Raw genomic sequence first — 24,679 nt, forward strand, 5'->3', positions numbered from 1 at the left:
TATTGGTCATCATGCCCCAGAATGAAGAATCAGAAAGGAACTTACAGAGTCCTTTGGTTTTTTAAACACTTACAAAAGCAATTACACTGATTTTTAAAAATTATATTTTCAGCTGCTGTGGTTTAAACTCTGGGTCAAACACTTCCAGGTAGTTCAGGCTGGCTGGCTCAGATCTGGTCCATTTGTCTCTAATTGCTCACTGACCATCCTGAAAATACCCCCTTAGTCCCTTGCTGTAGCTATAGTGGGCTTTGGCAGGCTCCCTCTCGGCCAGGTGTTTTCCCCAGCAGTTGCCATTAGAGCAGTCTAAGATTTATTTCTTTATGCATATAAGAACTGGGGTACAGGCCAGAGGTGTGTGTGTGGGGATTCACCAGAGACCGAGTGGGGAGAATAGGAGGATCTAATGAAATACACTGCTGAGGGGAGCAGCGGCGATTCAGGAGAGGTCTGCTGCACCAGGTGGGTAGCTCCCTGGCGGTTGATCAAACCTGTGCTGCAGTGGCTGCCGATAGCTTCATAGTGCTGAGACTTAACCCCTTGCACTACTACAAAGGAGGCCCTCCTTTGTATGGTTAACCATTAATTTGTTCCAACTACATTTCTGGAAGATTTGGAAAAACATAACCCCAATAGAAATTCTCTGCTCCTCTTAGTTAATAGTGACTTCAGAAACAAATATCTGCTAATTGCTGAGAAGACTCCCTGCTGGGAAAGTCAAACACCTTGACTTGTGCCCCTAGCTCATGCCCCTGCTGGGATTTAGATGATGAGATATGGGTGTGGGGTTCTTGGGTCCCCATTCATCAGCACATGGAAAGTTTATTGATGAAAGGAAGAAAAGAGAGACATCTGCATGGACACGGGCAGACATTCTTAAAAGACAAGAACCGCATTTTGCCAGAGTAAGGGGTGTCCTTGAATTATTGTGGAATTTATTGCCTTGGATCGGGTTGAGATAGTCTTCTATGATTAATAATCTTCTCTGCCCGACCTCTGGCTGATAATCTTTTCTGACCCCACCCAGATTTCTGGGAATGTTCATAGGCAGTTTTAAGATTCATTAATCGTCCCTACCCCCATCTCGGGCGTTTGCCCTTGTGAGAACTCCCATCCCAAGCTTTTCCACTCTCAGCTTGCCTCACCCCTAGATTGCTCAGCACCTCCTCGGACCTGGAAGTGCAAATCCCCAAATTTCCCTCACTTTTCTCCCCTCCCTATAAAATCCCAGCACTCCCGCCATTCAGGGAGCCGGTTGTTTTGGGTGCCTATCTCGCCAACTCTCTGATGGCCATCTAGAATAAAACTCCTTATAAAGACAATTCTCGTGATTCAATTTCGCTTTCTGGGGTAGGGGAAGGACCCAGTTGGGTCGGTTACAATTTCAAATGCTCACAATAGGTCGCAAATTACTGGCCCGATCAAATGGGGAGACAGCAGTGAGGAAAGCATTTTTCTCTAAAATTAATTTAGAAAAACAGTGGCATTGTCGGGTTTACATATTCAGGTCCAGAGGCTTCCAGCAGCTTCATGAAATCTAACCCGGATTCTCCATTTTCTACGCCCGAGGGCGAGAGAAGCGGCTTGAATGAACCCACCATTTCCCCAGACCCGGAGTCCGCTCGGAGCGGGGAATTCTGGGATTTGCGGTACCGCGCGAGGCGTCCGGGCTCTCCCGGCCAATAGCATTTGAAAATAGACGGCTGTGCCCGCCTCCGCGGCCTGCGGTCGCTCGATGGAGCCAATGAAAAGCGCACGGCCTGGTCGCCAGGGAAACCGCGTGACAACAAGATGGCGGCGCTGCGGGACGGTTCGATGGCCCTGCTTGGTAAGTCCAGGTCCAAGACCTTTTTGAACCCAGAGTCTCTCAAGCAGGCCAAGGGCCCCGAGAACCCCGAGGACTCACGAGCCCCGAGTCCCCGCCCCTCCAGGAGGCCCCCCGCATCCTAGCTGCGGATTCGGGTACCCGCGGACTCTAGCTCTGTGTGGAGGCGGGAGGAGGAGACGCGGCTCCCGGGGTGGGGAGACGTGGAGATAGAAGTAGCGCCCCGAGCTCTTCCAGCGGGGCTTTTAGGGAGTGAGGGCGTGCAGCCGGCAGGGCCCTCTGGGCGCCGGAGCGCTCTGAGGCTTCGGGGTGCGGGTGGGGGTGGGTACGAATAGGCCCCGGAGGCGTGGCAAGGATGTTGTCAAGTACCGACCGCACTGACTTGGGTCGTAAAGATGAGAAATGAAACAACCTTGTCTTAAAGCTCCGGTCTGAGGGGAAGTCAGTCCAACCTTAAGGAGATTCCGGTCTGAGGGCACGACACAGTTCGCCCCCCAAAACCCCTGAAGTTAAAGGAGTAAATTTGGCTTTTCCTCAGTCTTCCCGACCACCACACACCCAGGCTCCCCCTCCTACACCACCCCTTCTGAGAGAGGAGGAAACAGCCCAGCTCCAGACTGGTGGGAGATGCAGCCGTCCCCCTTAGTGGCCTTCAGTGGGACATTAATCTGGAGACAGTGTGTAGGATTGGCCTGGAGTGAGACAGCAAGTCTGTTGCCGGCCATTGTGACAGTTCCAAAGTAGGGCGGCGAGAGCCCCGCTTTGGCCAACAGTGGGCATAGACAGTAGGAGCAATGTGTGAGAAACACTGAAGAGTTGAACTTGCAGGATTTGGCACCTGATGGAATTAAGAGGAAAGGAAGGAGAGAAAAAATTTGTGATTGGATGAGGGATCCCAATAAGAAGGGGTGTTGTGAGGAGCTTATTTTGAGGGAAGGTGTTAGGTTTGGTTGGGAGCTCCCTCCTCTCCCCCGTGAGAACATTATTGAGATATAATTCACATACTCTATACTTAACCCCTTTAAAATGTACATTTTAATAGTTTCTAGTATGTTCATTGAGTTGTGCATCCTTCACCACAATCAATTTTAGCACGTTTTTATCAGCCAAGAATCACTCTACCCTTTAACAATATCCCCCAGTCACCCTGCAGCCCGAAAAACCATTAGTCTATTTTCAGTCAGTAGTTTTGCCCATTCTGCATATTTCATACAAATGGAATCATAATAACATGTGCCCTTTTTAAAAAGATTTATTTATTTATTTATGCATACAAGAACTGGGGTACAGGCCAGAGATGCGGGGGTAAGAGGATTCACCAGAGACAGAGTGGGGAGCAGAACAGGCATATCTACTGAAATACACTGCTGAGGGGAGCAGTGGGCAAGACAGGAGAGGTCTGCTGTGCCATATGGGTCAGCTCCCTGGCCAGCCGGGGAATTGAACTCATGCTACAGTGGCTGTGCACAGCTTCATAGGTTGCGTCTTAACCCCTTGCACCACCAGGGAGGCCCCTACATGTGCCCTTTTGTGACTATGTCTCTTAGCACAGTCTTTTTAAGGTCCACTCATGTTATAGCATGGGTTTCTTTTTTTTTTAACTAAAAAAAAAATTATATATTTTTCATCATTCTTCATTTTTTAAAAAAATATTTATTTATTTATTTATTTATACAAGCACTGGGTACAGTCAGAAGCGCGGGAGGGTGAGAGAATTCACCAGAGCCAGAGCGGGGAGCAGAGCAGGCAGAAGGACCGAAGTACACTGCTGAGGGGAGCAGCGGGCGGCAGGAGAGGTCTGCGCGCCATGTGGGACCCTCCTCCGGTGACCGGGGAGCAGCCGGGGATCGAACCAGCGCTGCAGAGGCTGCGGGCAGCTTTGCAACCCAGCGCTCAACCGCTGCGCCACCGGGGAGGCCCTATTCTTCATTTTTTTACTATTTTTTAAAAAATTATTTATTTATGCATACAAGAGCTGGGGTACAGGTCAGTGGCGTGGGGGGTAGGGTGGTGAGAGGATTCACCATAGACAGAGTGGGGAACAGAACAGGTAGATTTACCAAAGTACACTGCTGAGGGGAGCAGCAGGCAAGACAGGAGAGGTCTGCTGCTCCATGTGGGTTGCTCCCTGGCTGGCCGGGAATTGAACTCATGCTGTAGTGGCTGCAGATTGCTTCATAGCTTACGTCTAAACCCTTGCACCACTAGAGAGGCCCCCATTCTTTGTTTTTGTACAATGTGTGCTTTCTCATCTCCGTTAGAGTCCCTGTGAAATTCCTACCACCAATTCACCCGTGTACCATCACCATAGTCCCTTGTGCTCTTCCCACCCCTATATTGATGCTCCTCCCCCCACAATGTCTCTGGTTTATAGTTGCCTTGATTCCTTATTTAGATCCTCTGCATTCCTCCTGTAAGTGAAACCATCCAGTATTTTTCTTTATGGCTTATTTCACTGAGCATGATCCCTTCCAGCTCCATCCATTTTGCTGCAAACGGCATGAGTTTATCTTTTTTGATTGCTGAGTAATATTCCACTATGTGTATATACCACATCTTCTTGATCTAGTCATCTATTTTTAGTCATTTGGGTTGTTTCCATAGCTTGCCTATTGTAAATAGTGCTGCAATAAACACAGGGGTACAGGTGTCTTTTTGAATTAATGTTTTTGTGTCCTTTGGGCAGATACCTAGGAGTGGAATTGCTGGATCAAATGGAAGCTCCATTTTTAGCATTTGAGGAACCTCCACACAGCTTTCATAGTGGTTGGACCAGTTTGTATTCAAGAGTTCCTTTTTGGGGCCTCCCCTGGTAGCACAGGCGGTTGAGCGCTGCACTGTGAAGCTGTCTGCAGCCTCTGCAGCGCTGGTTCGCTCCCAGCCGGCCAGCGAGGGTCCCACATGGCGCGGCAGATCTCTCCTGTCGTGCCCGCTGCTCCCCTCAGCAGTGTATTTCGTCAGTCTGCCTGTTCTGCTCCCCACTCTGTCTCTGGTGAATCCTCTCACCCTCCTGCACATCTGGCATGTACCCTGGTTCTTGTGTAAAATAAATAAATCTTTAAAAAAAAAAAAAAGAGTTCCTTTTTCTCCACATCCTTGCCAACATTTGTTGTAGCATGGGTTTCATTCCCTTTTTTGCTGAATAATATTCCATCACAAGGGTATACCATATTCGTTTATCCATTCATTGGTTGATGGATATTTGGGTTGCTTTCCTTTTTGACTATTATGAATAATGCTGCCATGAATATGTTTACAGTTGTTTTGTGCATGGATATAGGTTTCCATGTCTCTTGGGTGTATATACCTGGGAGTAGAATTTCCAGACCAAGGTAACTGTTTGATTTTTTGAGGAACCGCCAGACTGCTTTCCACAGCAGCTACCCTATTTCACATTCCAAAGAAGGTTCTGGTTTCCCCACATCCTCACCAACCTTTGCTAATTTCTTTTTGACCAGTTTCTTTTGCAGGTTACTTGCAGTGGTGAAACCTTGGGGAGAGAAAAGGGATCCACAGGTCTGTCAGAGTTTATGCAAGGCAGTTTTAGCCAGTAAAGGAATATGTTCTAAAATTGATTGTGATAATATTTTTACAACTCAGTATACTAAAAAACAGTGAATTATACACTTTAAGAGCATTAAATATGTGAATAATATCTCAATAAAGTTGTTATTTAAAATAATCACAAGAGGCTGACTCTAGGCAGCTCGGGTTTCCTTGCTGCACAGCTTCAGGGCCTGCATGGAGGCCAGGCCACACATTTTCAAGGTGGAAGTGAAGACTTGTTCAGGCCTTGATGGACGTCCTTGGGTTCTAGGATTTGTGGCTGCTAGCCACATCAGTTACTTAATTCACTAGATGGAATAGTGACCTTTAATTGTGTTCCTAAGGTGCTTTGTCTTTCCAGAAGGGAGAGGGAAGGAAGGGAATGCAGTATTTATGGTGCCTTCTATGTGCCAGTAGCAACAACTGCCACAGTAGCCACAATTCACATTCTTTTTTTTTTTTTTTAAGATTTATTTTATTTATACAAGAACTGGGGGGTACAGGTCAGAGGTGCAGGAGGGTGAGAGAATTCACCAGAGACAGAGCCGGGAGCAGAACAGGCAGACGGACTGAAAGCACTGCTGAGGGGAGCAGCGGGAGAGCCAGGAGAGGTCTGCCGTGCCACGTGGGTATCTCCCTGGCTGGCCGGGAATCAAACCTGTGCTGCAGAGGCTGTGGACAGCTTCACAGTGCTGCGTTCAACCTGCTGCACCACTGGGGAGGCCCACAATTCACATTCTTTTTATTTTTTTTTTAATTTATCTTTTTAGTCATTTTTTAAAAAGATTTATTTATTTATGCATACAAGAACTGGGGTACAGGCCAGAGATGTGGGAGGTGGTGAGAGGACTCACCAGAGACAGAGTGGGGAATAGAACAGGCAGACTGACTGAAATACACTGCTGAGGGGAGGAGCGGGCGAGGACCTCAGGAGAGGTCTGCTGAGCCATGTGGGTAGCTCCCTGGCTGGCCGAGGATCAAACTTGTGCTGCAGTGGCTGTGGACGGCTTCATAGGTTGTGTCTTAACACCTTGCACCACCAGGGAAGCCCACAATTCACATTCTTAGGTGCTTCCTTTGAGTGTGGTACTGGGCTGTGTGCTTTGTGTGTGTTATGTCTGAATCCCATGGCAACCCACCTTGGCTGGTACTCTTGCCATCCCTATTTATACCACAGGCTGTGGAGGGAGAACCTGTTCAGAACCTGGGCTCTTGACTGGTAGTGCGTGGACTGTCTTGCTTGGTTCTTGCCTTTGAGTTGCCTTCTCTGACTTCAGATGTTGGGGGTGGCCCCTGGTTTCTGGTAAGAGGACAGCAACACCAGAATGTTCTGTTGATCAGCTCCTTGATGGACAGAAACCCCAGGCTTCCTGGATAGGCTTGTGCTTGGGATTTTAGTTTGGGAATGCCCCAGGTTTATGGCCCACCCCACCCTACCACCTTTCCCAAGCACTGCCAGGCCTGAGGCCTCCGGGGTGGAGCAGAGTGAGACATTCAAAGGAGTAGGCAGACCTCAGGTCCAGCTCCAGAAACTTCTGCTGCAGCAGTGGAAGAAGGTGCTGCTCCCTGGGGAGGTAACTAGGGAAGAAGTTTCAGGCCACTCCCTGGTGCTGATGCCTTGAAGTCCCCAACTACTGATTTCTGTTTGACTTCCCAGGGAGTTCCTGACAGCCAGAATCCAGAAGTAGAACTATGAGCTCACCTTTGGCTTCCCTTGGCAAGACCCGGAGAGTGCCTCTGCAGTCAGAGCCTGTGAACCCAGGGTACAGCGCCCACCTCTCAGGCTGAGTCAGAGTTGTAGTGTCCATGCCCCGCCTCCCTCTTGCCCCTCCCTGTGTCTGAGGGCAGGCAGTGAGGAGCTGGATAGCTCCTCTGGCCGCCTTGTCTTTCTTTGTACCTTCTGGGGGACTCTGTATTGTGTCTGAACACATGCTGGGTCGAGCCTCTGGTGAGGCCCGGGGTGGTGGAAGGGCCCCCGGCATGCTCCACTTACGCACTATTCGCCTGGTGATCCCCCAGACACCATGTGTGCCAGCTCCAGGCCAGGCGCGTGCTGGCTCTCAGTAACGGGGAGCTTCCCTCTGTGTAGCGCTCCTACCTTCTCATAGTATTTCTCACCTCTCTCCTTGGTCTTCTGAATACCACCGTGACTCATTCAAAAGCCCAGGGGATCCAGAGAGGTGACGGGACAGAGGCAGAGCTGGTGCTGGGCTCTGGGGCTGGAGGCCTCTTCAGTTATCTCCCTCCCATGGCTGCCTTCCGGCCCCTCCCTGTCCTTCTCCTGGAGGGGATTCAGACTCTGCGAAACCCTAGCTCCCGCAGTGCAGGAGTGGGATTCAAGGAGCGGATGTGCTCAGGAGCCAGAGACCCAGTCTCCCCACCACCCCCACCTTTAGGCTCCCCTGAGGGCCTGGTGTCCAGAGCCTGCCCCTGATGCCACAGGGGATCCTAACTTGTCTGTCTTCCTTCCCTTCCTGCTGGGGTCCCAGGAGACGAAATTTAAAAGTCTATGGAGATGGTAAGTGTGGGCCGACCCCCCCCCCCTTGTCGACCTCACATCCCGCCTGCCAGGTCTCCTTGCAGTCCGGCAGGGGGAGAGAAAAGCCTGGTGATGCCTGAGAGCCAGAGCAGCCGTCCCACTCCTGCTGAGGCCAGGGCTTCCTTCCGGCAGCTCTCGCACGGCAGCCCCGCGCCCTTAGTAGCGATGGCATTGCTAACAGTTGGTCCCCCACCCACTGTGAGCTTGGCTGGTGTGCACCGAGAGGTCAGCCAGCCCAGCGGGCCAGCCCCCGCCTCCTCCCCTGACAGCTCCCAAGTCCTCCCTCGCATCGCTGTCCTTGCTCCTGCAGCCTCCGGCTTTTGAGTCCCACCCCTCCTGGCCCCACTGTGGTCCTGGCATTGGCTGCTCAGGACCCCTGGGAACCAGGCTGGGACTCCGCAAAGAGTTTGGGCTGCACCACTGTCCCCATCCCGTGTTTTCTATCCTCATACTCTCGGGGGGAGAGAGTACAGGTTGTCTCACCATGACCAGGCCCGGGGTCCCAGATTCCCCTGGCCTCGACCCCAGAGCGGTGACCTGGGTGTTCCTGTCTGCAGAAGATGAGGTGAACGTGCTGAATGATGGACATGAGCCAGAAGAAAAGATCACTGTCCCTTCCTGCTATGGCTGCGTAGGTGCCCCTGTGAGTAGGCAAGGTGAGAGCAGAAACCTGAGGGGCTGGGTCCTCTGCAGCAGGCCCCAGAGGAGGAGCACCTGCCCTCACCTGCTGGGCCTGGGATAGCTCCTCCTACTTCTGGCTGGCATGGCCCTGTGCCTGCACCCCAGGCCTGTCCAGGTTGGGCATAAAGCCATGTAGGCCCCACTCTTCACTCAGGAGCTCTGGAGTGGACCTGGCTGGGGTCGCCATCAGGTGTAATGTGAGTGGGTCTAGGAATCAGGGTGAGGGGTGAAGCCTGGGATGAAGCTTGGGTCATAGTCTGAGCTGGGAGTCTGGAGAAATTGGGGGTGCAGTGAGACTTTCCACTGGCTGAGGTATCTTGGGTAAGCAACTTCCTTGTTCGGTCTCCATCTCCTCTGGCACGGGTGGGAATGGGAACCTCTTGCTTAGCAGGTGGAGGAGAAGATTCGATGAGGTAGTCCTCCACCGAATACCTCCTTCCTCCTTTTCCGGGTAGAGGAATTGAGGTGGAAAAGGAGACCAGGAGAGCCTAGTCCATCCCACAGCCACTCAGCACAAAGCTAGGCTCTCTTTGCCCTCAGCTGGGAGTGCTTTCAGCAGTTACCACAACCACCTGCAGTTCCGTTTGAAGACCACTGCCTGCTCCCTCTACCACTCCCTCACCTTCCGTTCCTCACCCGATCGCAGTATCTGTCCCCACCAAGGGCCCGCCTGCCCTGCCCCTACTCTGCACAGCACCATTCTGCACAGTCCCCCATGCTCTCCTCAGAACTCCCACGCGCTTGGCCGCCACAACACTATGCTCCCGATATCTTCTGCCTCCCAGGCTCTTTCTCCTCAGCTCTTTGTTTGCGCCTTTTTATTTTATTTTATATAAGCACTGGGTACAGTCAGAAGCACGGGAGGGTGAGAGAATTCACCAGAGCCAGAGCCAGAGTGGGGAACAGAACAGGCAGACTGACGAAATACACTGCTGAGGGGAGCAGCGGGCGCGGCAGGAGAGGTCTGTGCGCCCTGTGGGACCCTCGCTGGTGGCCGGGGATCGAACCGGCGCTGCAGGCGCTGCAGGCAGCTTCGCAGCCCAGCACTCAACCGCTGCGCCACTAGGGGAGGCCCTGTTTGCTCCTTCTTGCTCCTGCTTCTCAGTGAGGTGTTCCTCCTGCCTGGATTCTCTGCTCTCCACTCTGCCTGTGAGCTCCTCCTCACTCCCTGTGTTGACAGTGCTCAATATTTCCTTTAAGATTAGCTTTCAACTACAAGTCAGTGAAAACCCTTGCTGGAGTAGCATGAACATTAAGGGGGATTCCTTGTCCCATATTCCAAAAAGCCCGAAGGAGGCAGCTCCAGGTTTGTTCAACCAGCCACTCAAAGACATCATCGGAAGTTCGGGTCTCTCCATTTTCTCACCGAGCCACCCTTGGCCTGTCAGCCCTGTGTGGTTGCAAGGTGAAGGGCAACATGTAGGGGCAGAAGAGGGCACATCTTCACGGCACATCTTCACGTGTCTCTCTCTTCCTTACTTTCATCAAAGTTTAATATGAAACTTTGCGTGCAGAAAACTGAACTAGCAGAGTGAATGCCATAAGTCCTTCCTCAACAGTTAGTGACCTTGTGCCACATTTGCTTCCTCTCTCTACACACACACACACACACACACACACACACACACGTATAAATATAAATGTTTATTTTGGGGGCAAACCATTTAGAGGTAAATCACAGGTATCAGGACGTCTGAACACTCCAGTGCGCATGTCCTGGGAGCGGCCGTCCAGGGCCACAGATGATAGTCGTGTTGAATGGCTGAGTGACCCTCTAACAGCTCTTCTGCAGCCACGTCTTCCCAGTGTCCAAACTCCTCCAGCGCTCTTGTTCTGGGCCTGCGTTCTCATGGAGCTCAATGCTGTGGGCTTGCTGACCTGTGGAGCAGTATCCCTGCCTTTTGAAAACATGACACTGACTCTTTGAGGAGTCCAGGCCACCTGTGTCACAGCGTGACCCCTCTTGAAGCCATCTGCTGTTTGCTCGGGGTAGGGTTTGACTGCTCCTGTGTCTGCACTCCAGGGCTGAGGTTGGGGGGCTTCCTTCAGTGGATAGTGACCTTTTGGACCCTGCCTGAGGGTGACTGATGTTACACCACTTACTCGTACACCCTGGAAAAGTGATTGGATCTCCCTGTGCCTCAGTTTCCTCAGAGGCACCTGGTGAGCATTGCCTGAATTGATACAGGAAAAGCATTAGAACAGTCCCTGCAGCCACCTGGGGATTCCGCCCCTTCCCTCATGCCCAGACCTCAGCCTCAGCTGTAGGGCTTTTGGCATTTGTCTGCTTGGCAGCCCCTGTTTTACACAACTCGGAGCTGACAACCACCCTGATGAGGAATATGAAGGCTCTGGAGCGGCAGGTGAAGGCCCAGACTGACGAGATACTGACCAAGGTGGGGTCCCAGGTGGGAGAGGGTCAGGATCTAGTCTAGGGGTTTGAGTTAGGGGAGTCTGGACTGGGGAGGCCAGTGAGACTCCCACTGCCATAGCCAGGGTGAATGGGTTCTAGAACCATCTTCCCCACAGAACTGCCCAGATCAGGAGCCAGGAGGCCTGTGGTTGATCTGGGTCCCTTGTGACCTGAGTGGAGAGGCTAGGGGTTGTCTCTATCCTAGCAAGACTCATTGACCTCAGACTGGGTGACACCAGCGGCTGCTGAGTGCTGGGTGCTTCACACCATCCCCCACTTCAGTGGAAACAGGGTTGTCTGAGGTACAGAAATGGTTGCTGTGCCAAAGGGGGGCAGGGTGGGGGCTTTAAGCTCCCCATTGCCCCCACAGAGGCAAAAAAGTGGATCCTCCTATCCAGAAGGGGCTCCCTTGGGCTCTGGGAACCACCAGGCCTGCCCCAGTCCAGCCCCTCTCATCTTCTTGCTGCAGGATCAGAAGATACAAGCCCTGGAGGAGCTGGTAGAGACGCTACAGGAGCACCAGGGTGAGGGCCCTGCATCTCCGGGTACTAGAGCTCCAGGGGCATGGTGCTGAGCCCCATGTGGGGTCCAGACAGCTGAGCCCAGCGAGGGGGCAGTGACACACTCTTGGGTGCCCTCCTGTGTGGGGCTGAGTGCCCTGAGTGCACATGCTGCACAGTTCTGGGCACAGGGCATGCCATTGAAGTGTGAGGAAACAGCCCCCTTAGAAGCCTCTCTCCAGCTGGGAGGGGGGTGGGGCAGGAGGCACCTGGTAGGCAGGATGTCCCTTTCAAGATCAGGGAGAGGCCTAGAAGCTGTTCTCAGGGATTCCTCAAGTTCTCAAGGGGCCACCTCTCCAGCTGACCCTCAGGGCAGAGTGCAGGTCAAGGCCAGAGGTGACCCTGGCAGCCTCCATGCTGGGGCAACTGGACTCCTCCACATCTTTTCCTGAAGGCAAGGCCACGCAGAAGCGGCAGAAGGAGCTGGAGAGCCTGTGTGTGAACCTGCAGCGGCAGGTCGGGGAGATGGAGGTGAGACCAGCGTCCCAGTCTGGCCCTTAGGAGCTGGGTGAGAGGCCGCCTTTTGGCCCCCCTCATCCCACAGCCCACACAGGTCCTGCCCTGGGTTTCCACTACTCACCAGAGTGTAAGGGGCCAGGGAGGGTGCCAGGCCCTGCCTGCCTCCTCAGTCTCACCTGGAGCCGCTTTCCCCTCTAGCCACGGTCCTTGTTCTGCTGCTTTGGCCATGTCTGCCTCTTTCGGACCTTGGCTCATCTCATGCTCTTCCCTCTGCCCAAAATGTTTTTTCCACCTTCTGGTGAGTTTTCACTCAGCCTCAAGTCGAGGTGGGGGCTCTTCTTCCTCTGGAGGCCCTCCTGACCTCTGACTAGGGAAGGTTCTGGTCCTGTGCATTCTTGGTGCCTCCTTACTCTTTCTCGAGGGAACTGTGAACTCCACGAGGGAGGGAAAGACAGCTTTCCTCATGTTCATTGCGACACACCCGGGACTTAGCACAGTGCCTGGCTGTAGGCCGCCCTCTGAACTGGGCATCACGCTCACCTGGTGTCTCCTTCCCTGTCCCCGGTTCATCAGCATTGGCGGAACCCCAGCCAGGGAGGGTCCCGGGTACATAGACTTTCCTAGCCGCCCCCCCTCGGCTCCCTCATCGGTCCCACCACAAGCTCTTTTTGGGGTCTAACCTCTCTACCCAGAGTTGGTTTCCAAAGCCTGAACCTAGTTTAAGACCACAGGAGCAAACCCCCAAGCCACAGTTGTAGCTGAGGGCCCTTCTCACCCAGGCCTGTTTCTACCTGGAGACAGCTGCTACCTGAGTGGCCTGCTGGGAATGCTGGCGGCCCACAGGGCTTCTCTGAGCCGCTTCTGTAGGGGAGGGTGTCTTGGCACCCAGGTTTACAACATTCACACACTGCTTCCTTAACGTGACAAACTCACACAGTTTCTCCCGTGTGCCGGACCTCCTGCCAGGCCCCGGGATGTAGGCACTGCCCCTACCCTCCTCAGGCTGACAGTTGGGAGGGGATAGAGTCAGACAAGATACTGAGGATGAGGAAATGTTTAAATGGTGCCGCAATAAAGAGGAGCTGGTGTGTAGGCCTCCCTGCAGAGTAGCTGCAGGCTAACGTTGGGCAAGAAAGCCAGAGGGCAAGGAGGATCTAGGCTGAAGAAATACAAGTCCCCACTTCCTGCCAGACAGACTTGCCTGGTACTGGGTGGTTGTGGGGTGCAAGAGGAGCCGAGGGGACCAGGTCGTAGGGGGCTTGCCCTTCATCCAGGGTTAAATTCTGAGAGAATGGGAAACCATAAGAAGGTTCAGTTAGGGGATTACACAGGGAGGCAGAGAGGAGTGGGTCACCGGGGAGGCCTGGGTGGGAGGGGCAGAGGGTTGGGAGCCATGGCAGTTGGGGGAGGGGTCATTCTGAGCTGTCCTTTAGACATCCTGGTGTAGATGGCTGGGGAGCAGGGAGCGGGGGCGGTGACACCTGCCTGTCATACAAATTTGGGTTCTGACCATAGCTCTTTGGGACTGGATGAGAACCACGAAGGATGGAGGGTAGCCTGGGGGAGAGAGCCTGTGCCCCTCTTCTGGATGTCGGGTAGGACACAGGGAACCAGTGAAGGAAATTGAAAATGAACAACCTGTGTTGTAAGAGATGAAGACAGATGTGTTATCACTGGATTTGGCAACTGGCAATTTGCTGGGGGCTGCACCTGAGCTGCTTTAGTGAGCTGTGGAGATGGAGGCCAGGTTGGAGAAGGCCGACGAGGGAAAGGGAGCTGAGGGTGCAGCAACAGGCAGAGGAGAGGGGAGGCCCAGCCCTAGGGAGGCGTGTGTGGGTGACCATGTCCTGTCTCGCAGGGCAGGGTGACCTGTCCCTCCACATGCTTAGGTCAGACCCACACAGTGCCCCACCCAAGCCCCCGTAAAGGCTGACCTCAGTGAGTTCTTCCCCGGGCCAGGCACTGCGCTAAGGACTTGAACTGCCTTCCGGAGTCCTCCCAGGCATAAGGGTGTGTCCTTTCCATTTTACAAGGAGGAGCCTGAGGGGCAAGGACGTGAAGCAGCTTTCCAAGGTCACAGCCCGGAAGTGGCCATGTCCCCCAGGCCCACCGCTTCTGCCCGGGTGGTTCTGTTGCTGAGGCCCGAGGCTGGGACTGCACTGATGCTACCTTTTTTCTGGAAGAGGCTGAGCTGACGGTGTCCCGACACCTCCCCTCCTCTCCTCACAGAGGTTCCTGGGTGACTATGGCCTGAAGTGGGTGGGCGAGCCGGAGGACCAGGAAGACTCAGAGGACAGGACAGACTCAGAGGATGACGAGAGGGACTGGATGACCACCAAGAAGTTCTGGAAGCCAGGTAGAGTAGGGGTTCTGTCCCCGGCTCCTACGAAGGGAATTGTCCAACAGCAGCCAGAGGCCATGTCAATCATGCCCCTGCTCCAAACACCAGGTGCCCCAAGACATCCCACACTTGACACAGGGGCAGGAAGAAAATGCCGATCACTGACCACCTGACCTGCTGCCACTGGTCTCGTTTCTCCCCTCAGGCTCTGCTCGCTCATCTCTCAAAGGCTTTAGAGACCCAGAGATATAAGAGGCAGCAAGACCCCATAGTTGACAAAATGTCATCCAACTCAAAGCTGTGGCCTTCAGAAACAGTCCCTGGGAAGCTGCCCCTGAATCCCAGGGCTCACCCCCTCTTCAGACTCCCACACCATTGAAATCTACCTGCTTGTGTGGGGTCTATTTATTTGTGACTTGACTGATAATATCTAGAGGGAGGCACCCCATAGATTTGTGGTCACAGAACGGGCCATTTCTGAAAGCGGGCCCATTCTCTAAAGAATGGAGGCTGTTGCCCAGAAGGTACTTCTCCAGGCTCTGGAGCTGGTCAAACCTGTGTCCCGCCTCAACACCACCTATTCCCAGTGTGCCTTAGACGTGGACTTCTGTTCTCCGAGTCTCGCGTTCTTCATAGTAAATGGGCGTGTATGCCTCCCCTCAGAGTATTAGACACAAGAGCACCGAGCACTGACCTTGCACTTCACCGTCCTGAACAGTGGGAGCTCTTACTGTTTGCTAGGGTCAAAGGGCACTGGCAGTCTCTCAGGATTGTGACATGTCTCCATGGGGACTATCAGGAAGATGGTAACTCTTGATTAACTCACTTTTCTGCTGGGTAGCAATTCAGACTCAAAAGCACGAGACTCCTACTATGAGGCTTGCCCTCTGGCCAGGTCCTCGTAAATCTCAGGGCTCAAGCCCTCACTGCTTGCTTTCTTTTTTTTAATTTATTTATTTATACAAGCACTGGGTACAGTCGGAAGCGCGGGAGGGTGAGAGAATTCACCAGAGCCAGAGTGGGGAGCAGAGCAGGCAGAAGGACCAAAGTACACTGCTGAGGGGAGCAGCGGGCGGCAGGAGAGGTCTGCGCGCCATGTGGGACCCTCCTCGGGTGGCCGGGGAGCAGCCGGGGATCAAACCAGTGCCGTGGAGGCTGCGGGCAGCTTCGCAACCCAGGGCTCAACCGCTGCGCCACCGGGGAGGCCCGCTCACTGCTTGCTTTCTAAAAACACCATTTAGCATTTGTCCAACACAGGCAGCTTTCAAAGCATTTTCATAAATGGCCTTGGCGTGGACTGGGGGTGTTCCAGCGTACAGCTAGGCAAGCTGAGACTGAAGTCTGAAGACTGTTGAGGGCAAGACTTAAGCCTGTGCCCAGAGCTGCGATGCTCTGGACTGAGGGTGCCGCTGATAGGGGTGCTGAGAAGGAGCAGAGAAGAGAGTTAGGGGGTGGATCTGTGGTCTGGGTGACTGTACCTGAGGAAGTGGATGGGAGGAGTTGGGGATGACCCTGGGGAGCATGGCTGTTGGGGAGGAGGCCATGCTTCCTGGGGCATTTGAGGCCTTGCAAAGCTGGGGAGCTGGGTGGCACTGGGCCATGCTGGGAGGCAGCTGTGTTGCCAGGGCAGAATGCTGCTGTGGGGACAGTGTCCAGGGGATCCCCCCAAGGTGACTGCCAGCTACTCCAAGAATGGCTGGCCCAGGGTCTTGGGCCCCTTCTGTGGAGGGCTGGGCTCAGGCCTGACTGGCCCTACCCACTGGTGGAGGCTTCCTCCTGGTCCCTGGAAGCCTCCCTGTGCTCTGGGGAGAGGGTCAAACCATTGGGCTGACTCCCCAACTAGGCCCTGTGGATTCCTACCCTCCCCTCAAAAAGTGCAACCTCCACCCTGTTCTGTGCTGTTGCCTTGGGAGAAGCGGCTCCGGGGCAGCAGAGTGGAGGGACCTCGTGGGAGGCCCTGGCCACACCCCTCTGCAGCTGCTTTTGCGTTTTGATAGTTCAACATGGAGGGGCCTTGATTTGGCGCTTCTGCCAGAGGAACATGTTTTTAATTTCTAGCAGCCATTCCTCCTAAGCCCCCCTTACCAGGCTTCTCCCCTTGCCTAGTCCCCAGGTCCTAGCCTGTTCCTGGACGCTCGGGTCCACGAAGCCAGCCCCTCGCTGGTGCAGCTGACGGCATTCTCTCAGGAGCTTCCTCTGTGGGGTATCACTATCACTCCCCACAGGCCTGGGGCTTCAGGCCAGCGGATGGGGAGCCAGGGCATCTGCATCCAGCCAACCTGATCCACATGCTCCAAAGCCTGGGACTCTGGCCTTGGGGCAGGGTCAGTAGGGCCCAAAAAGGGACCCAATGGAGGGGATGCGGAGCAGGGGCCTGCTTCGCTTCTCCCCCAGCCCCCAGTAGGATGAGCATCCAACTGGATGCGGTGCCAGGTGCTTCAGGGTACACAGTCATGAAAGGGAGAGTCCTGCCCTGGTCGCCCACCATCGGCCAGGTGTTGAACCTCAGGGCCCAGTGTTCTAGTCAACTCTGAGCCTCTCCTTTCCCTCTTTCTGAACTCCTCACCGAGTTCTTGCCCTCCCTTTAAACACCCCCTCCCCCACTCCCTCTGCTGACCCTGCCCATCCTCCCACCCAGTCCCCAGGCTTTGTTCGGCATCTCTTCCCTCCCCTGCTCAGGAAGCCACTCTGCCTGGTGGGCCGCAGCTACTCCACTTGTTCTGGGCCTTGAGCCCCTGAAACTGGCCTGGCTGAGGCCCCAGACAGGCTGGTCTCCTGCCCACCCTGCCCCCCACCTCAGGCCTGTGACGCATTCCCCGGGTCCTTTGAAGCTCAACTCATATCCAACCTCTAGCAAATGGGCATGAGTGTCTACTTGTGCCAGGTCAGGTCTGCCCTGTGCGGTGCCTGGCACGTGGGAAGGGGCTTTGTGGCAGAGCGAAATGGAAGGGCTCTGGCCGAGTTGTGGCTGACCTGGCTCCGACCGTACCTGGTGGGGCCACACACCTCGCCTGAGTCTATGTCCTCATCCGGAACAAGGACAGCGTGAGTGACTGCCTGACCACGGAGAGCACTGAAGGCGCAGGGCGTGGGCGGTGTTCTCACGAGCTGGTGGTAAATGGACAGTGACTGGAAGTGCTTGTTACTTAGCCCTTTAGGCCCTGTGTGCCCCCAGGCCTGGGCTTGTTTACATGGCCCATGGTTGGAACTTGATTTGAGTTGGGGAAACGAGCAGCTCAGTGACAGGGAAGGGAGGATGAGCTCATGGGGGAAGGGGTATGGTGGCGCCAGATCTACATCAGAGCAGGTGGGACCATCCTCTGCCCGGGCTAGGGGGTGGGGTTGGCGCAGTGCTCAGTTTAGGGGCCAAGGAGTGCGGTGTGCATGTAAATCGAGCCTCCAGGGCAGGACCTGGCTTTTAGTTGTGTGGAAACAGTGGTTCCATTTCCTGTTCAGCTGCCTTTGCCTGAGTTGGGGTGGGGGCAGCCAGGCACTTGGGCGCCACTGTGGTATTTCACAGCAGCACGGGGCTAGTCTGCCTGGGCCCATCACTCACCTGGGGCTCGTGGCAGCAGGGTCTGGTGCCACTGTCACCTTTGTCCCCATCTCTTCTACTCAGGTGTGAGCCTGCAGAGGCTCACACAGCTGGGCAGGGGCACAGCTGTGATTCACAGGGCCTAGCGGACAAACTGGAGGGGGCTGCAGACAAATTGGCGGGTGGCGGGACTGACTGAGTTCATGCTTCTGCAGCACCCAGCCTGCCAAGCCCAAGGCTGGGGCCCTGCTTCTGCTCAGAGTCTCCGTGTGGTGGGGAGATGGCAGCCTGTGGCAGGGCCAGGGGAGCACAGCCGAGAGCTCCGGGAACCCAGGAGGAACAGACTCAGCCCAGATCAGGTGGTGAGCGTGCCCCCGAGGCTCATGAGCAGGAGAGTGGAGTATTCATGATGACAACCCCCACCACCTGCCAGCACTTCCGCTGTGCCTCTCAGAAACCACGTGAAGGGGGGGATGATTATTGTCTTCATTTGAGAGAGGAAGTCAAGGCTCAGAGGGGTCAACTCACTGAGGGTCAGCAGCTCACAAGCCGTTGCCCTGGCTCCAGAGCCTGAGGTGGGGGTCGAGTTGAGGAGAGGTTGCAGAGTCCCGGCTTTGAGGGTCTCAGGTGTTGGACCGAGGAGCTCAGACTTGATCTTCCATGCTTCCCACTTGGAATAAAGTCATAGACTCCCCAAGGGTGAGGCCTCACAGAGGCGCTCCTACTCTGTGTTCCTTGGAAATGGACCTGGGTGAGCAGTGTCCAAAGCAGCAACCCTGAGAGGCAGCCTGCCTGGACACTGAGGACTTAGTCACTGGGGCCTGCAGGCTTCATGACCTGCGGCATGTTCCCTTACAAGGCCCAGTTTCCTCAGCTCTACAGTGGGAGACTAATACCCGCATCTGGTGCTTGTAACCTTCAGCTGAGTCAGTTCAGGACTGGACTTTGTGGGGAGAGTAAGGGTTCCTGTTATCTTCCCATTTCGTGGGAAGGAAACTGTGCTTGAAGAGGAAACGAAATGCCTCACTCACCTCTGACTCCTCCCACCCCCATTGATACCTGCCCGACCACCCTGCTTTCACTTCTGAGTCTAGCCAAAGGTCTTCAGGGGGGGATTTTCTCAGGACTTCCCTTTTCCCTCACTGCCCCTTAGCATCTGTCCCTGGGGCTTCCTCCTGTCCCTTTTGCCCCCCACCCCCTGCCCATGGCTTGCTGAAAAGGCCCAGGAGGCAGCTGGGCCAGCAGCCAGCGTATCTGAGTGGTCCAGGCGCTGCTCGGGGTGGTCTGCTCTGGCCAGATTACCTGAGCTTGCCAGGCTTCACTCTTCCTGCCTGTAAGAATATAGGGATGGGGCCAGGCGTTGAATGACACAAGCATTTCTGTTACTATTTTTAGGTTTACCATGTTCTGAAAGTAGTGGTTATGTCTTGATATTGTTCTGATTCATATCAGGGATGCCCAGGCTGTTCTGTGAGTTTTTCTGGGTTGTCTCAGGGACTCGGGCATCAGTAGGGGCGGGGGCAGGTGTGGCCCCTACAACAGTAGGAACTATAAGGAAGAGGGAAGGCCAGCTGGGGCCTACCGTTTTGGCAGCCACAAGGCAACAGGAAACAGGGCCACCCACATCTGTACTTCCCCAGTACAGCCGCTATACCCCTGTGGGGAGAGGAATTGGGTCCCCAGAGTCCTGACCCACATCCTGCCACAGCCTCACTGTCCTGGCAAAAAACAGCTTCCAAGGCTCAGAAAGTCACTGGGGTTCTGTAGAGCTACTCCCGAGAAGGTGCCTTTCCCAGAGGCCAAGCCCCTGCATGGACAGAGAGCCTGACCCCACTGGCAGCACACCGCAGCCATTTTTGCTGTGACGTCTGCCAGGGCTGTCCCCATTACACTACCAGAAGCTTATGCACAGCTGTATGTGCGTTTTTCAGAAGAGGAGAAAAGACACTGTCAGCTTCTCAAAGGGATCTGTGACCCAGAAATAGTTGTATAATCCAAGGTCCGGCGCTGCTTTATTCTGTCCAGCAGCTGGTATGACAGCCTCCTAGCAGCCATCTGGCTCTACTCTGACTTCCTTCCCCGTGCAGATGGGTGGGAAAAACATACTAGAGCCAGCCCCTCTGACTGGAGGCCTGTTTCCTCCTGCAAACTGGAGGTAAGTAACCCCTGCCCCATAGCCTCTGGGTTGGCCTGAGGTCCACTTGTGCAAGTTGAGTCAGTAACTAACAGAAACAGCGCTTGCTCCCAGCTGGCCCTTCCACGGTCATCTTTGTGGACCTGTACAGCCACCTCAGGAGGCAGAGACCATTATCATCCCATTCTAGAATGCTCTGGTGCAAATGATTCAACTGAGGTCGCGCAGGTAGAAGTGGACGAGCTGGAACTTGAACCCAGACAGCCTTGATCCAGAGCCCAGAGCCCGAGCTGTGCTTTTCAGCTGCTAAACTAGCGCCTGACACAGACTTGGGGCCAGATCCTCCTGCCTCTTACTCTGTGTCTCTCAGCAAGCCATTGACCTTCTCTCACCCTCAGCTGCCTCATTCGAAAAGGGATGATTACCGCTTCGACAGCACAGAGAGAGTATGGAGAGAGACCGGGCTCATGGCTATAGCCCCCACCACAAGCCACGCTCTTGGTGGAGGCGCCCTTAGTATCACCTGGTGTTCTTGTCCTTCCTCCAGGTGCTCGCTGCCCCCACAGGGGAGGGGCACATGGCAGCCATGAAGAGAGGCTCATGGGTGTTTATCCCCTTTGCCAGGGGACTCGCTGGTGCCCCCTGAGGTGGACTTTGACAGGCTGCTGGCCAGCCTGAAGGATCTCAGTGAGCTGGTGGTGGAGGGTGACACCCAAGTGATGCCGGTGCCTGGAGGAGCGCGGCTCCGTGTCCTGGAGCCCATCCCACTGAAGCTCTACCAGAATGGCATCGTCATGTTCGATGGGCCCTTCCGGCCCTTCTATGATCCTGCCACACAGGTAAGGGGGGAGAGGAGACAGGGCTGGGTGCGTCACACTCAGGCTATTCTGGTCCCCCCCCACCCCATTAGCGGGAGATGGTGATGTCCTTCACGGCATCCAGGCCATGCAGAACTTCAGAGGCCCCTCAGCCCAGAGCTCTGAGTAGATCCAGAATGTGATCAACTGGTGAACCTGAGGCCCAGAGCCTGCCATCCAGCAGGAAGCAAGGTGGGCAGCACTGCACAGGTCCAGCTGGGCCTCAGCCTTCCTCTCCTCCCTGCAGCGCTGCCTCCGAGACATATTGGATGGCTTCTTCCCCTCAGAGCTCCAGCGCCTATACCCTGATGGGGTTCCCTTTAAGGTAATGGGCTGTTCCTCAAACCACCCGTTCCCTAGGCGGGGATAAGCGGCTGCCTCAGCCATCACCCATTCTGAGCAGTGAGCCGCTGCCCTGCCTCAGGAGACCCCCAGTCTGGAGATCCCCAAGAGGGTGAGCCTGAAACTGGGCTGAGAAGGGAGTGGGAGAGTTGCCTTGGCCACGGTTGCCACATTAGTGGCGTAAGGCCTTTGGCTGAGCAGCAGGCAGTGCCCCCTGCTGGCTCCCTAAAGTCATGGTCTTCATCCTTGTGGGAACTCTGCCCCTCCTCCCTCGCACTAGGGAGAGCTTGACCACAGGGGCCCCTGAGGCAGGATGCAGAAGTGGCCTAACTTCCCCCAGAGACTCCTGAGGCCCTCTGACTGGGGTAGGAGGCAGGCCAGAGGGACTATAGGGCATGACCTGGAGCCGGTCCTTACAGGGGGTGGCGTGTGGGATGGAGGGTGCCGTGATGGGAGGATGAGAGTCCAGGAGGGCTGTGCGCTAGTTTCACAGTGGGGGCATGTGAGGGAGCATGTGGCACCGCAGCCCGTGAGCGTGACTCACAAGCGGCAGTGCTGGAGGCAGTCTCTGTCAAGACAGGCCCGGAGGTGTGCTTTGATGGGCAAGTGAGGTGATGTGTGTGGCGATGGGATCCGTGCGGCGGACTCGGCTGGCTTTGTCGTCTCCCCACACCCTGTCCTGTCGGCTCCTGAGAGGTGCTCTCTGAGGAGGGTGTCAGGACTGGCTCCTGCTGGCGTGAAAAGGGTTGCTCACAGGAAGAGCAGGCCCAGTAGGTGACCGCAGCATTGACTGTGCCCTCCTGGACCTCAGTTTTCTCCTGGAGATGGTGACAGATCATACCTCGGACCTATTCCTGGGCAAGGGGTGTGAAAAGGATGAAGCCCAGGACTGAAGACCTGGGCCCCAGCCGTCTCCCTTCTTGCCAGGTGAGTGACCTGCGCAACCAGGTCTATACAGAGGATGGGCTGCACCCGTTCCCAGGAGAGGGGCGCACGGTGGGCCGGACGATTCGCAAGCCCTTGGACAGGAAGGAGCACCCAGGTGAGCTCGGCCCTGAGGCTGAGTCAGGTGTGTGTGTGGGGGAGCGCGGTGTAGGACAGGCTCCAGGGGGCCTCCTCCCCCATCACGCACAGTCCTTCCCTGGGCCGAGACTCCCAATGCCCTCCCTGCAGGCTCTGGGATGACTGCTGAGAAGTTTCTGAACAGGCTCCCCAAAATTGTGATCCGGGACGGCGAGGTGGTTGATATCCGGGGCCCCATCCGTGACACCCTGCAGGTGAGGCCAGCCCTGCTCCCCCAGCCTTGTTGGGGGGCTTTTCCATCAACCCTAGCCCAGCCTATCAGAGCAGTGACTTGTGTGGAGGCCCAGGCTTGAGGGCCCGAGGAGGGCCTGGATGGAGAGGTGAGTCCTTTCTGCTCTCTCAGAAACCGGAGTAGGAGAGGGCCCAGCACTTGGCCAGAGAGTAACCGTGCTGGTGGGAGTGAGGTTGTAAGGGAGGGGGAAGTGAGTCGAGGCCAAGGGTGGGCACCTTGAGGTGCAGACCAAACCACCCAGCTCAGCCCCGGATACCCTTCCCTCGCAGAACTCAGCTTCCTCTCCCTTCACTCCTAACTGGCTCCTCCTGGGCTCCTCCTGTGAAAGACACCAAAGCTGTTCCCTAGGACTCTCTCCTTCACCCAGGTGCCAAGTCCTGCTGACCTGCTGATCCCCAGAACTTCTCCCACGTCCATCCCTTCTCTTCATTCCTGCTGCCCACCATCCTGGTCCAGGCTCCCGCTTCTCTCGGGGCGTCAGAGGTGGCCCCTCACTGGCCTCTCACCTCTACTCCTAGCCCAGTCAATCATCCTTCCTTTGTATTCTTTTGAAAATCTAAACTGATATTTGGTTCTTCCCGTGGGACCCAACGCCGATCCTCTTCCCACCTCCAGCCTCCTCCCTCCAGCCCCACCTGACTCCCAGCCGCAGCCACACGCACCGCAGACACTTTCCAATGGCACGGCCTCCTCTCAGCAGACCGTCTGGAGTACCCCTGGCCCTCTTACCACTTCTAAGGACTCCTGCCATCTTTCAGTCACAGCTTGGGTGTTGTCTCCCCTGGGAAGCCTCCGCTGACCCGTGCTGGGCCGGGCATCCAGTCTCGCCCTCTTCCAGGGCTTGGGCGGAATGATGAGGCCGCCCGCTAGAGCGTCCCTTCCTTTCTTCTCCGGGGGTCCCAGTTATGCAGAACACCCTCTGGCTCGTTGGCCTCATCCATGCCCAGGCAGGGATAAGTCCCTTCTCAGGGTTGGGGCGTGGGTGTGGCTCTGGTAGGGTCCAGGGCTCCATCACTGCCTTCTAGAACTGCTGTCCTCTGCCTGCCCGGATCCAGGAGATTGTGGTGGAAACTCCTGCCTTGGTTGCTGAGCGTGAGAGGTGAGGACACTGCAGAGGTGAGGACCCAGGGTTGGGCCACTGGGGGCACTGACGGCCTGTGGGCCCCTGCAGGAGCCAGAAGTCGCCAGCATTGCCCTCTCCCCGACTCTCCACGCTGCGAATCAAGTCTGAGAATGGAGAGCAGGTCTTCCTGCTGCTGATGCGGCCAGAGGACACTGTTGGGGATGTGCGCACCCTGCTTGCACAGGCCAGGTGGGCGTGGGCAGTGGCTGGTGTCCACGGGGGGCTCTGAAACCCAGTCCAGGCCTGATCTGTTCTACCCTGTCCTCAGGGCCGTGGACGCTGCGGCCTTCGAAATCTTCAGCACGTTTCCGCCCACGGTCTATCACGATGATGCCCTGACGCTGCAGGCTGCAGGCCTGGTATCCAATGTGGTGCTGCTGCTGCGTCCACGCAGGAACCAGTTGCCCGCCCCCAGTCCCAAATAAAGCGCCCAACACCCTCTGCTCCGCGAGGCTCTCTTGGCAGCCCAGTGCCTGGGAAGGCCAGGGCCCAGCTGGGCCGGGCAGGGGGCGGCGCTGACCCGCCCCTCGTAACTTGAGCCCCAGCTGGCGGGCCTGGCTGCTAGGTCTTTGTCCTCTGGGTTCCTCCTTCTCCCCAGAAGGGCTAAGCTGACCCAGTGGAGGAAAGGCCAGTCTCAGCTCAATGGCGGCTGGGGCAGCAGAGCCTCAGGTACCAGGGCATAGCCAGCAGATCGCGGTGCACGGATATGCACAGAACCACAAGCACGTGGGGCACTTGATCAACACCGCCCAGCACTGCCCTGAAACTGGCGGCACCCCAGCTGTGCTCGCACCCCCACGACACGCCCACTCAGCCTGCTATACCACAGGCAGCAGCGCACAGAACAGAGCGTGTTACCGACAAGGATGCAAATGGGCAGGCCACCGCAGGGCACGTGTGTGTCCCGGACACCATCACACATGCATGTGAACTGGAGTGACCCATCACACTGTCCCCAGATTGTTGGTCCACACAGGTGTGTGCCGGACATTTATCCAAACACACGCAC

The 24,679-nt window shown here is 55.7% G+C and overlaps 1 protein-coding gene across 2 annotated transcripts; it reads left to right on the forward strand.

The window, feature by feature from the left end:
• The first annotated feature begins 1,780 nt into the window (after window positions 1-1,780).
• LOC119250933 (UBX domain-containing protein 11-like) lies at window positions 1,781-24,134 on the forward strand. 2 transcript variants are annotated; one of them, XM_037518487.2, is made up of 15 exons: window positions 1,781-1,828; window positions 7,029-7,134; window positions 7,861-7,889; window positions 8,468-8,566; window positions 10,887-10,987; window positions 11,474-11,528; window positions 11,959-12,035; window positions 14,253-14,379; window positions 20,658-20,872; window positions 21,138-21,215; window positions 22,160-22,274; window positions 22,406-22,509; window positions 23,573-23,646; window positions 23,719-23,859; window positions 23,939-24,134. In XM_037518487.2, the coding sequence occupies exons 2-15, from the start codon at window positions 7,064-7,066 to the stop codon at window positions 24,093-24,095; spliced, it is 1,443 nt and encodes a 480-aa protein (XP_037374384.1). In that variant the 5' UTR covers window positions 1,781-1,828; window positions 7,029-7,063; the 3' UTR covers window positions 24,096-24,134. The 2 variants fall into 2 exon arrangements, with proteins under 2 accessions (XP_037374384.1, XP_037374385.1); XM_037518488.2 differs by lacking the exons at window positions 10,887-10,987; window positions 14,253-14,379.
• The last annotated feature ends 545 nt before the right edge of the window (window positions 24,135-24,679 follow it).

This window comes from Talpa occidentalis, unplaced genomic scaffold (genome assembly GCF_014898055.3).
Source record: "Talpa occidentalis isolate TD23 unplaced genomic scaffold, MPIMG_talOcc4v2.1 talOcc4.186, whole genome shotgun sequence".
In the NCBI taxonomy this organism is placed as follows: Eukaryota; Metazoa; Chordata; class Mammalia; order Eulipotyphla; family Talpidae; genus Talpa; species Talpa occidentalis.

Coding starts and splice junctions, on each gene's coding strand:
- LOC119250933 (XM_037518487.2), top strand. CDS start 7,064: ATGAGCTCACCTTTGGCTTCCCTTGGCAAGACCCGGAGAGTGCCTCTG. Junction 11,529..11,958: donor GACGCTACAGGAGCACCAGG/GTGAGGGCCCTG, acceptor CTTTTCCTGAAG/GCAAGGCCACGCAGAAGCGG. Junction 20,873..21,137: donor TCTATGATCCTGCCACACAG/GTAAGGGGGGAG, acceptor TCCTCCCTGCAG/CGCTGCCTCCGAGACATATT.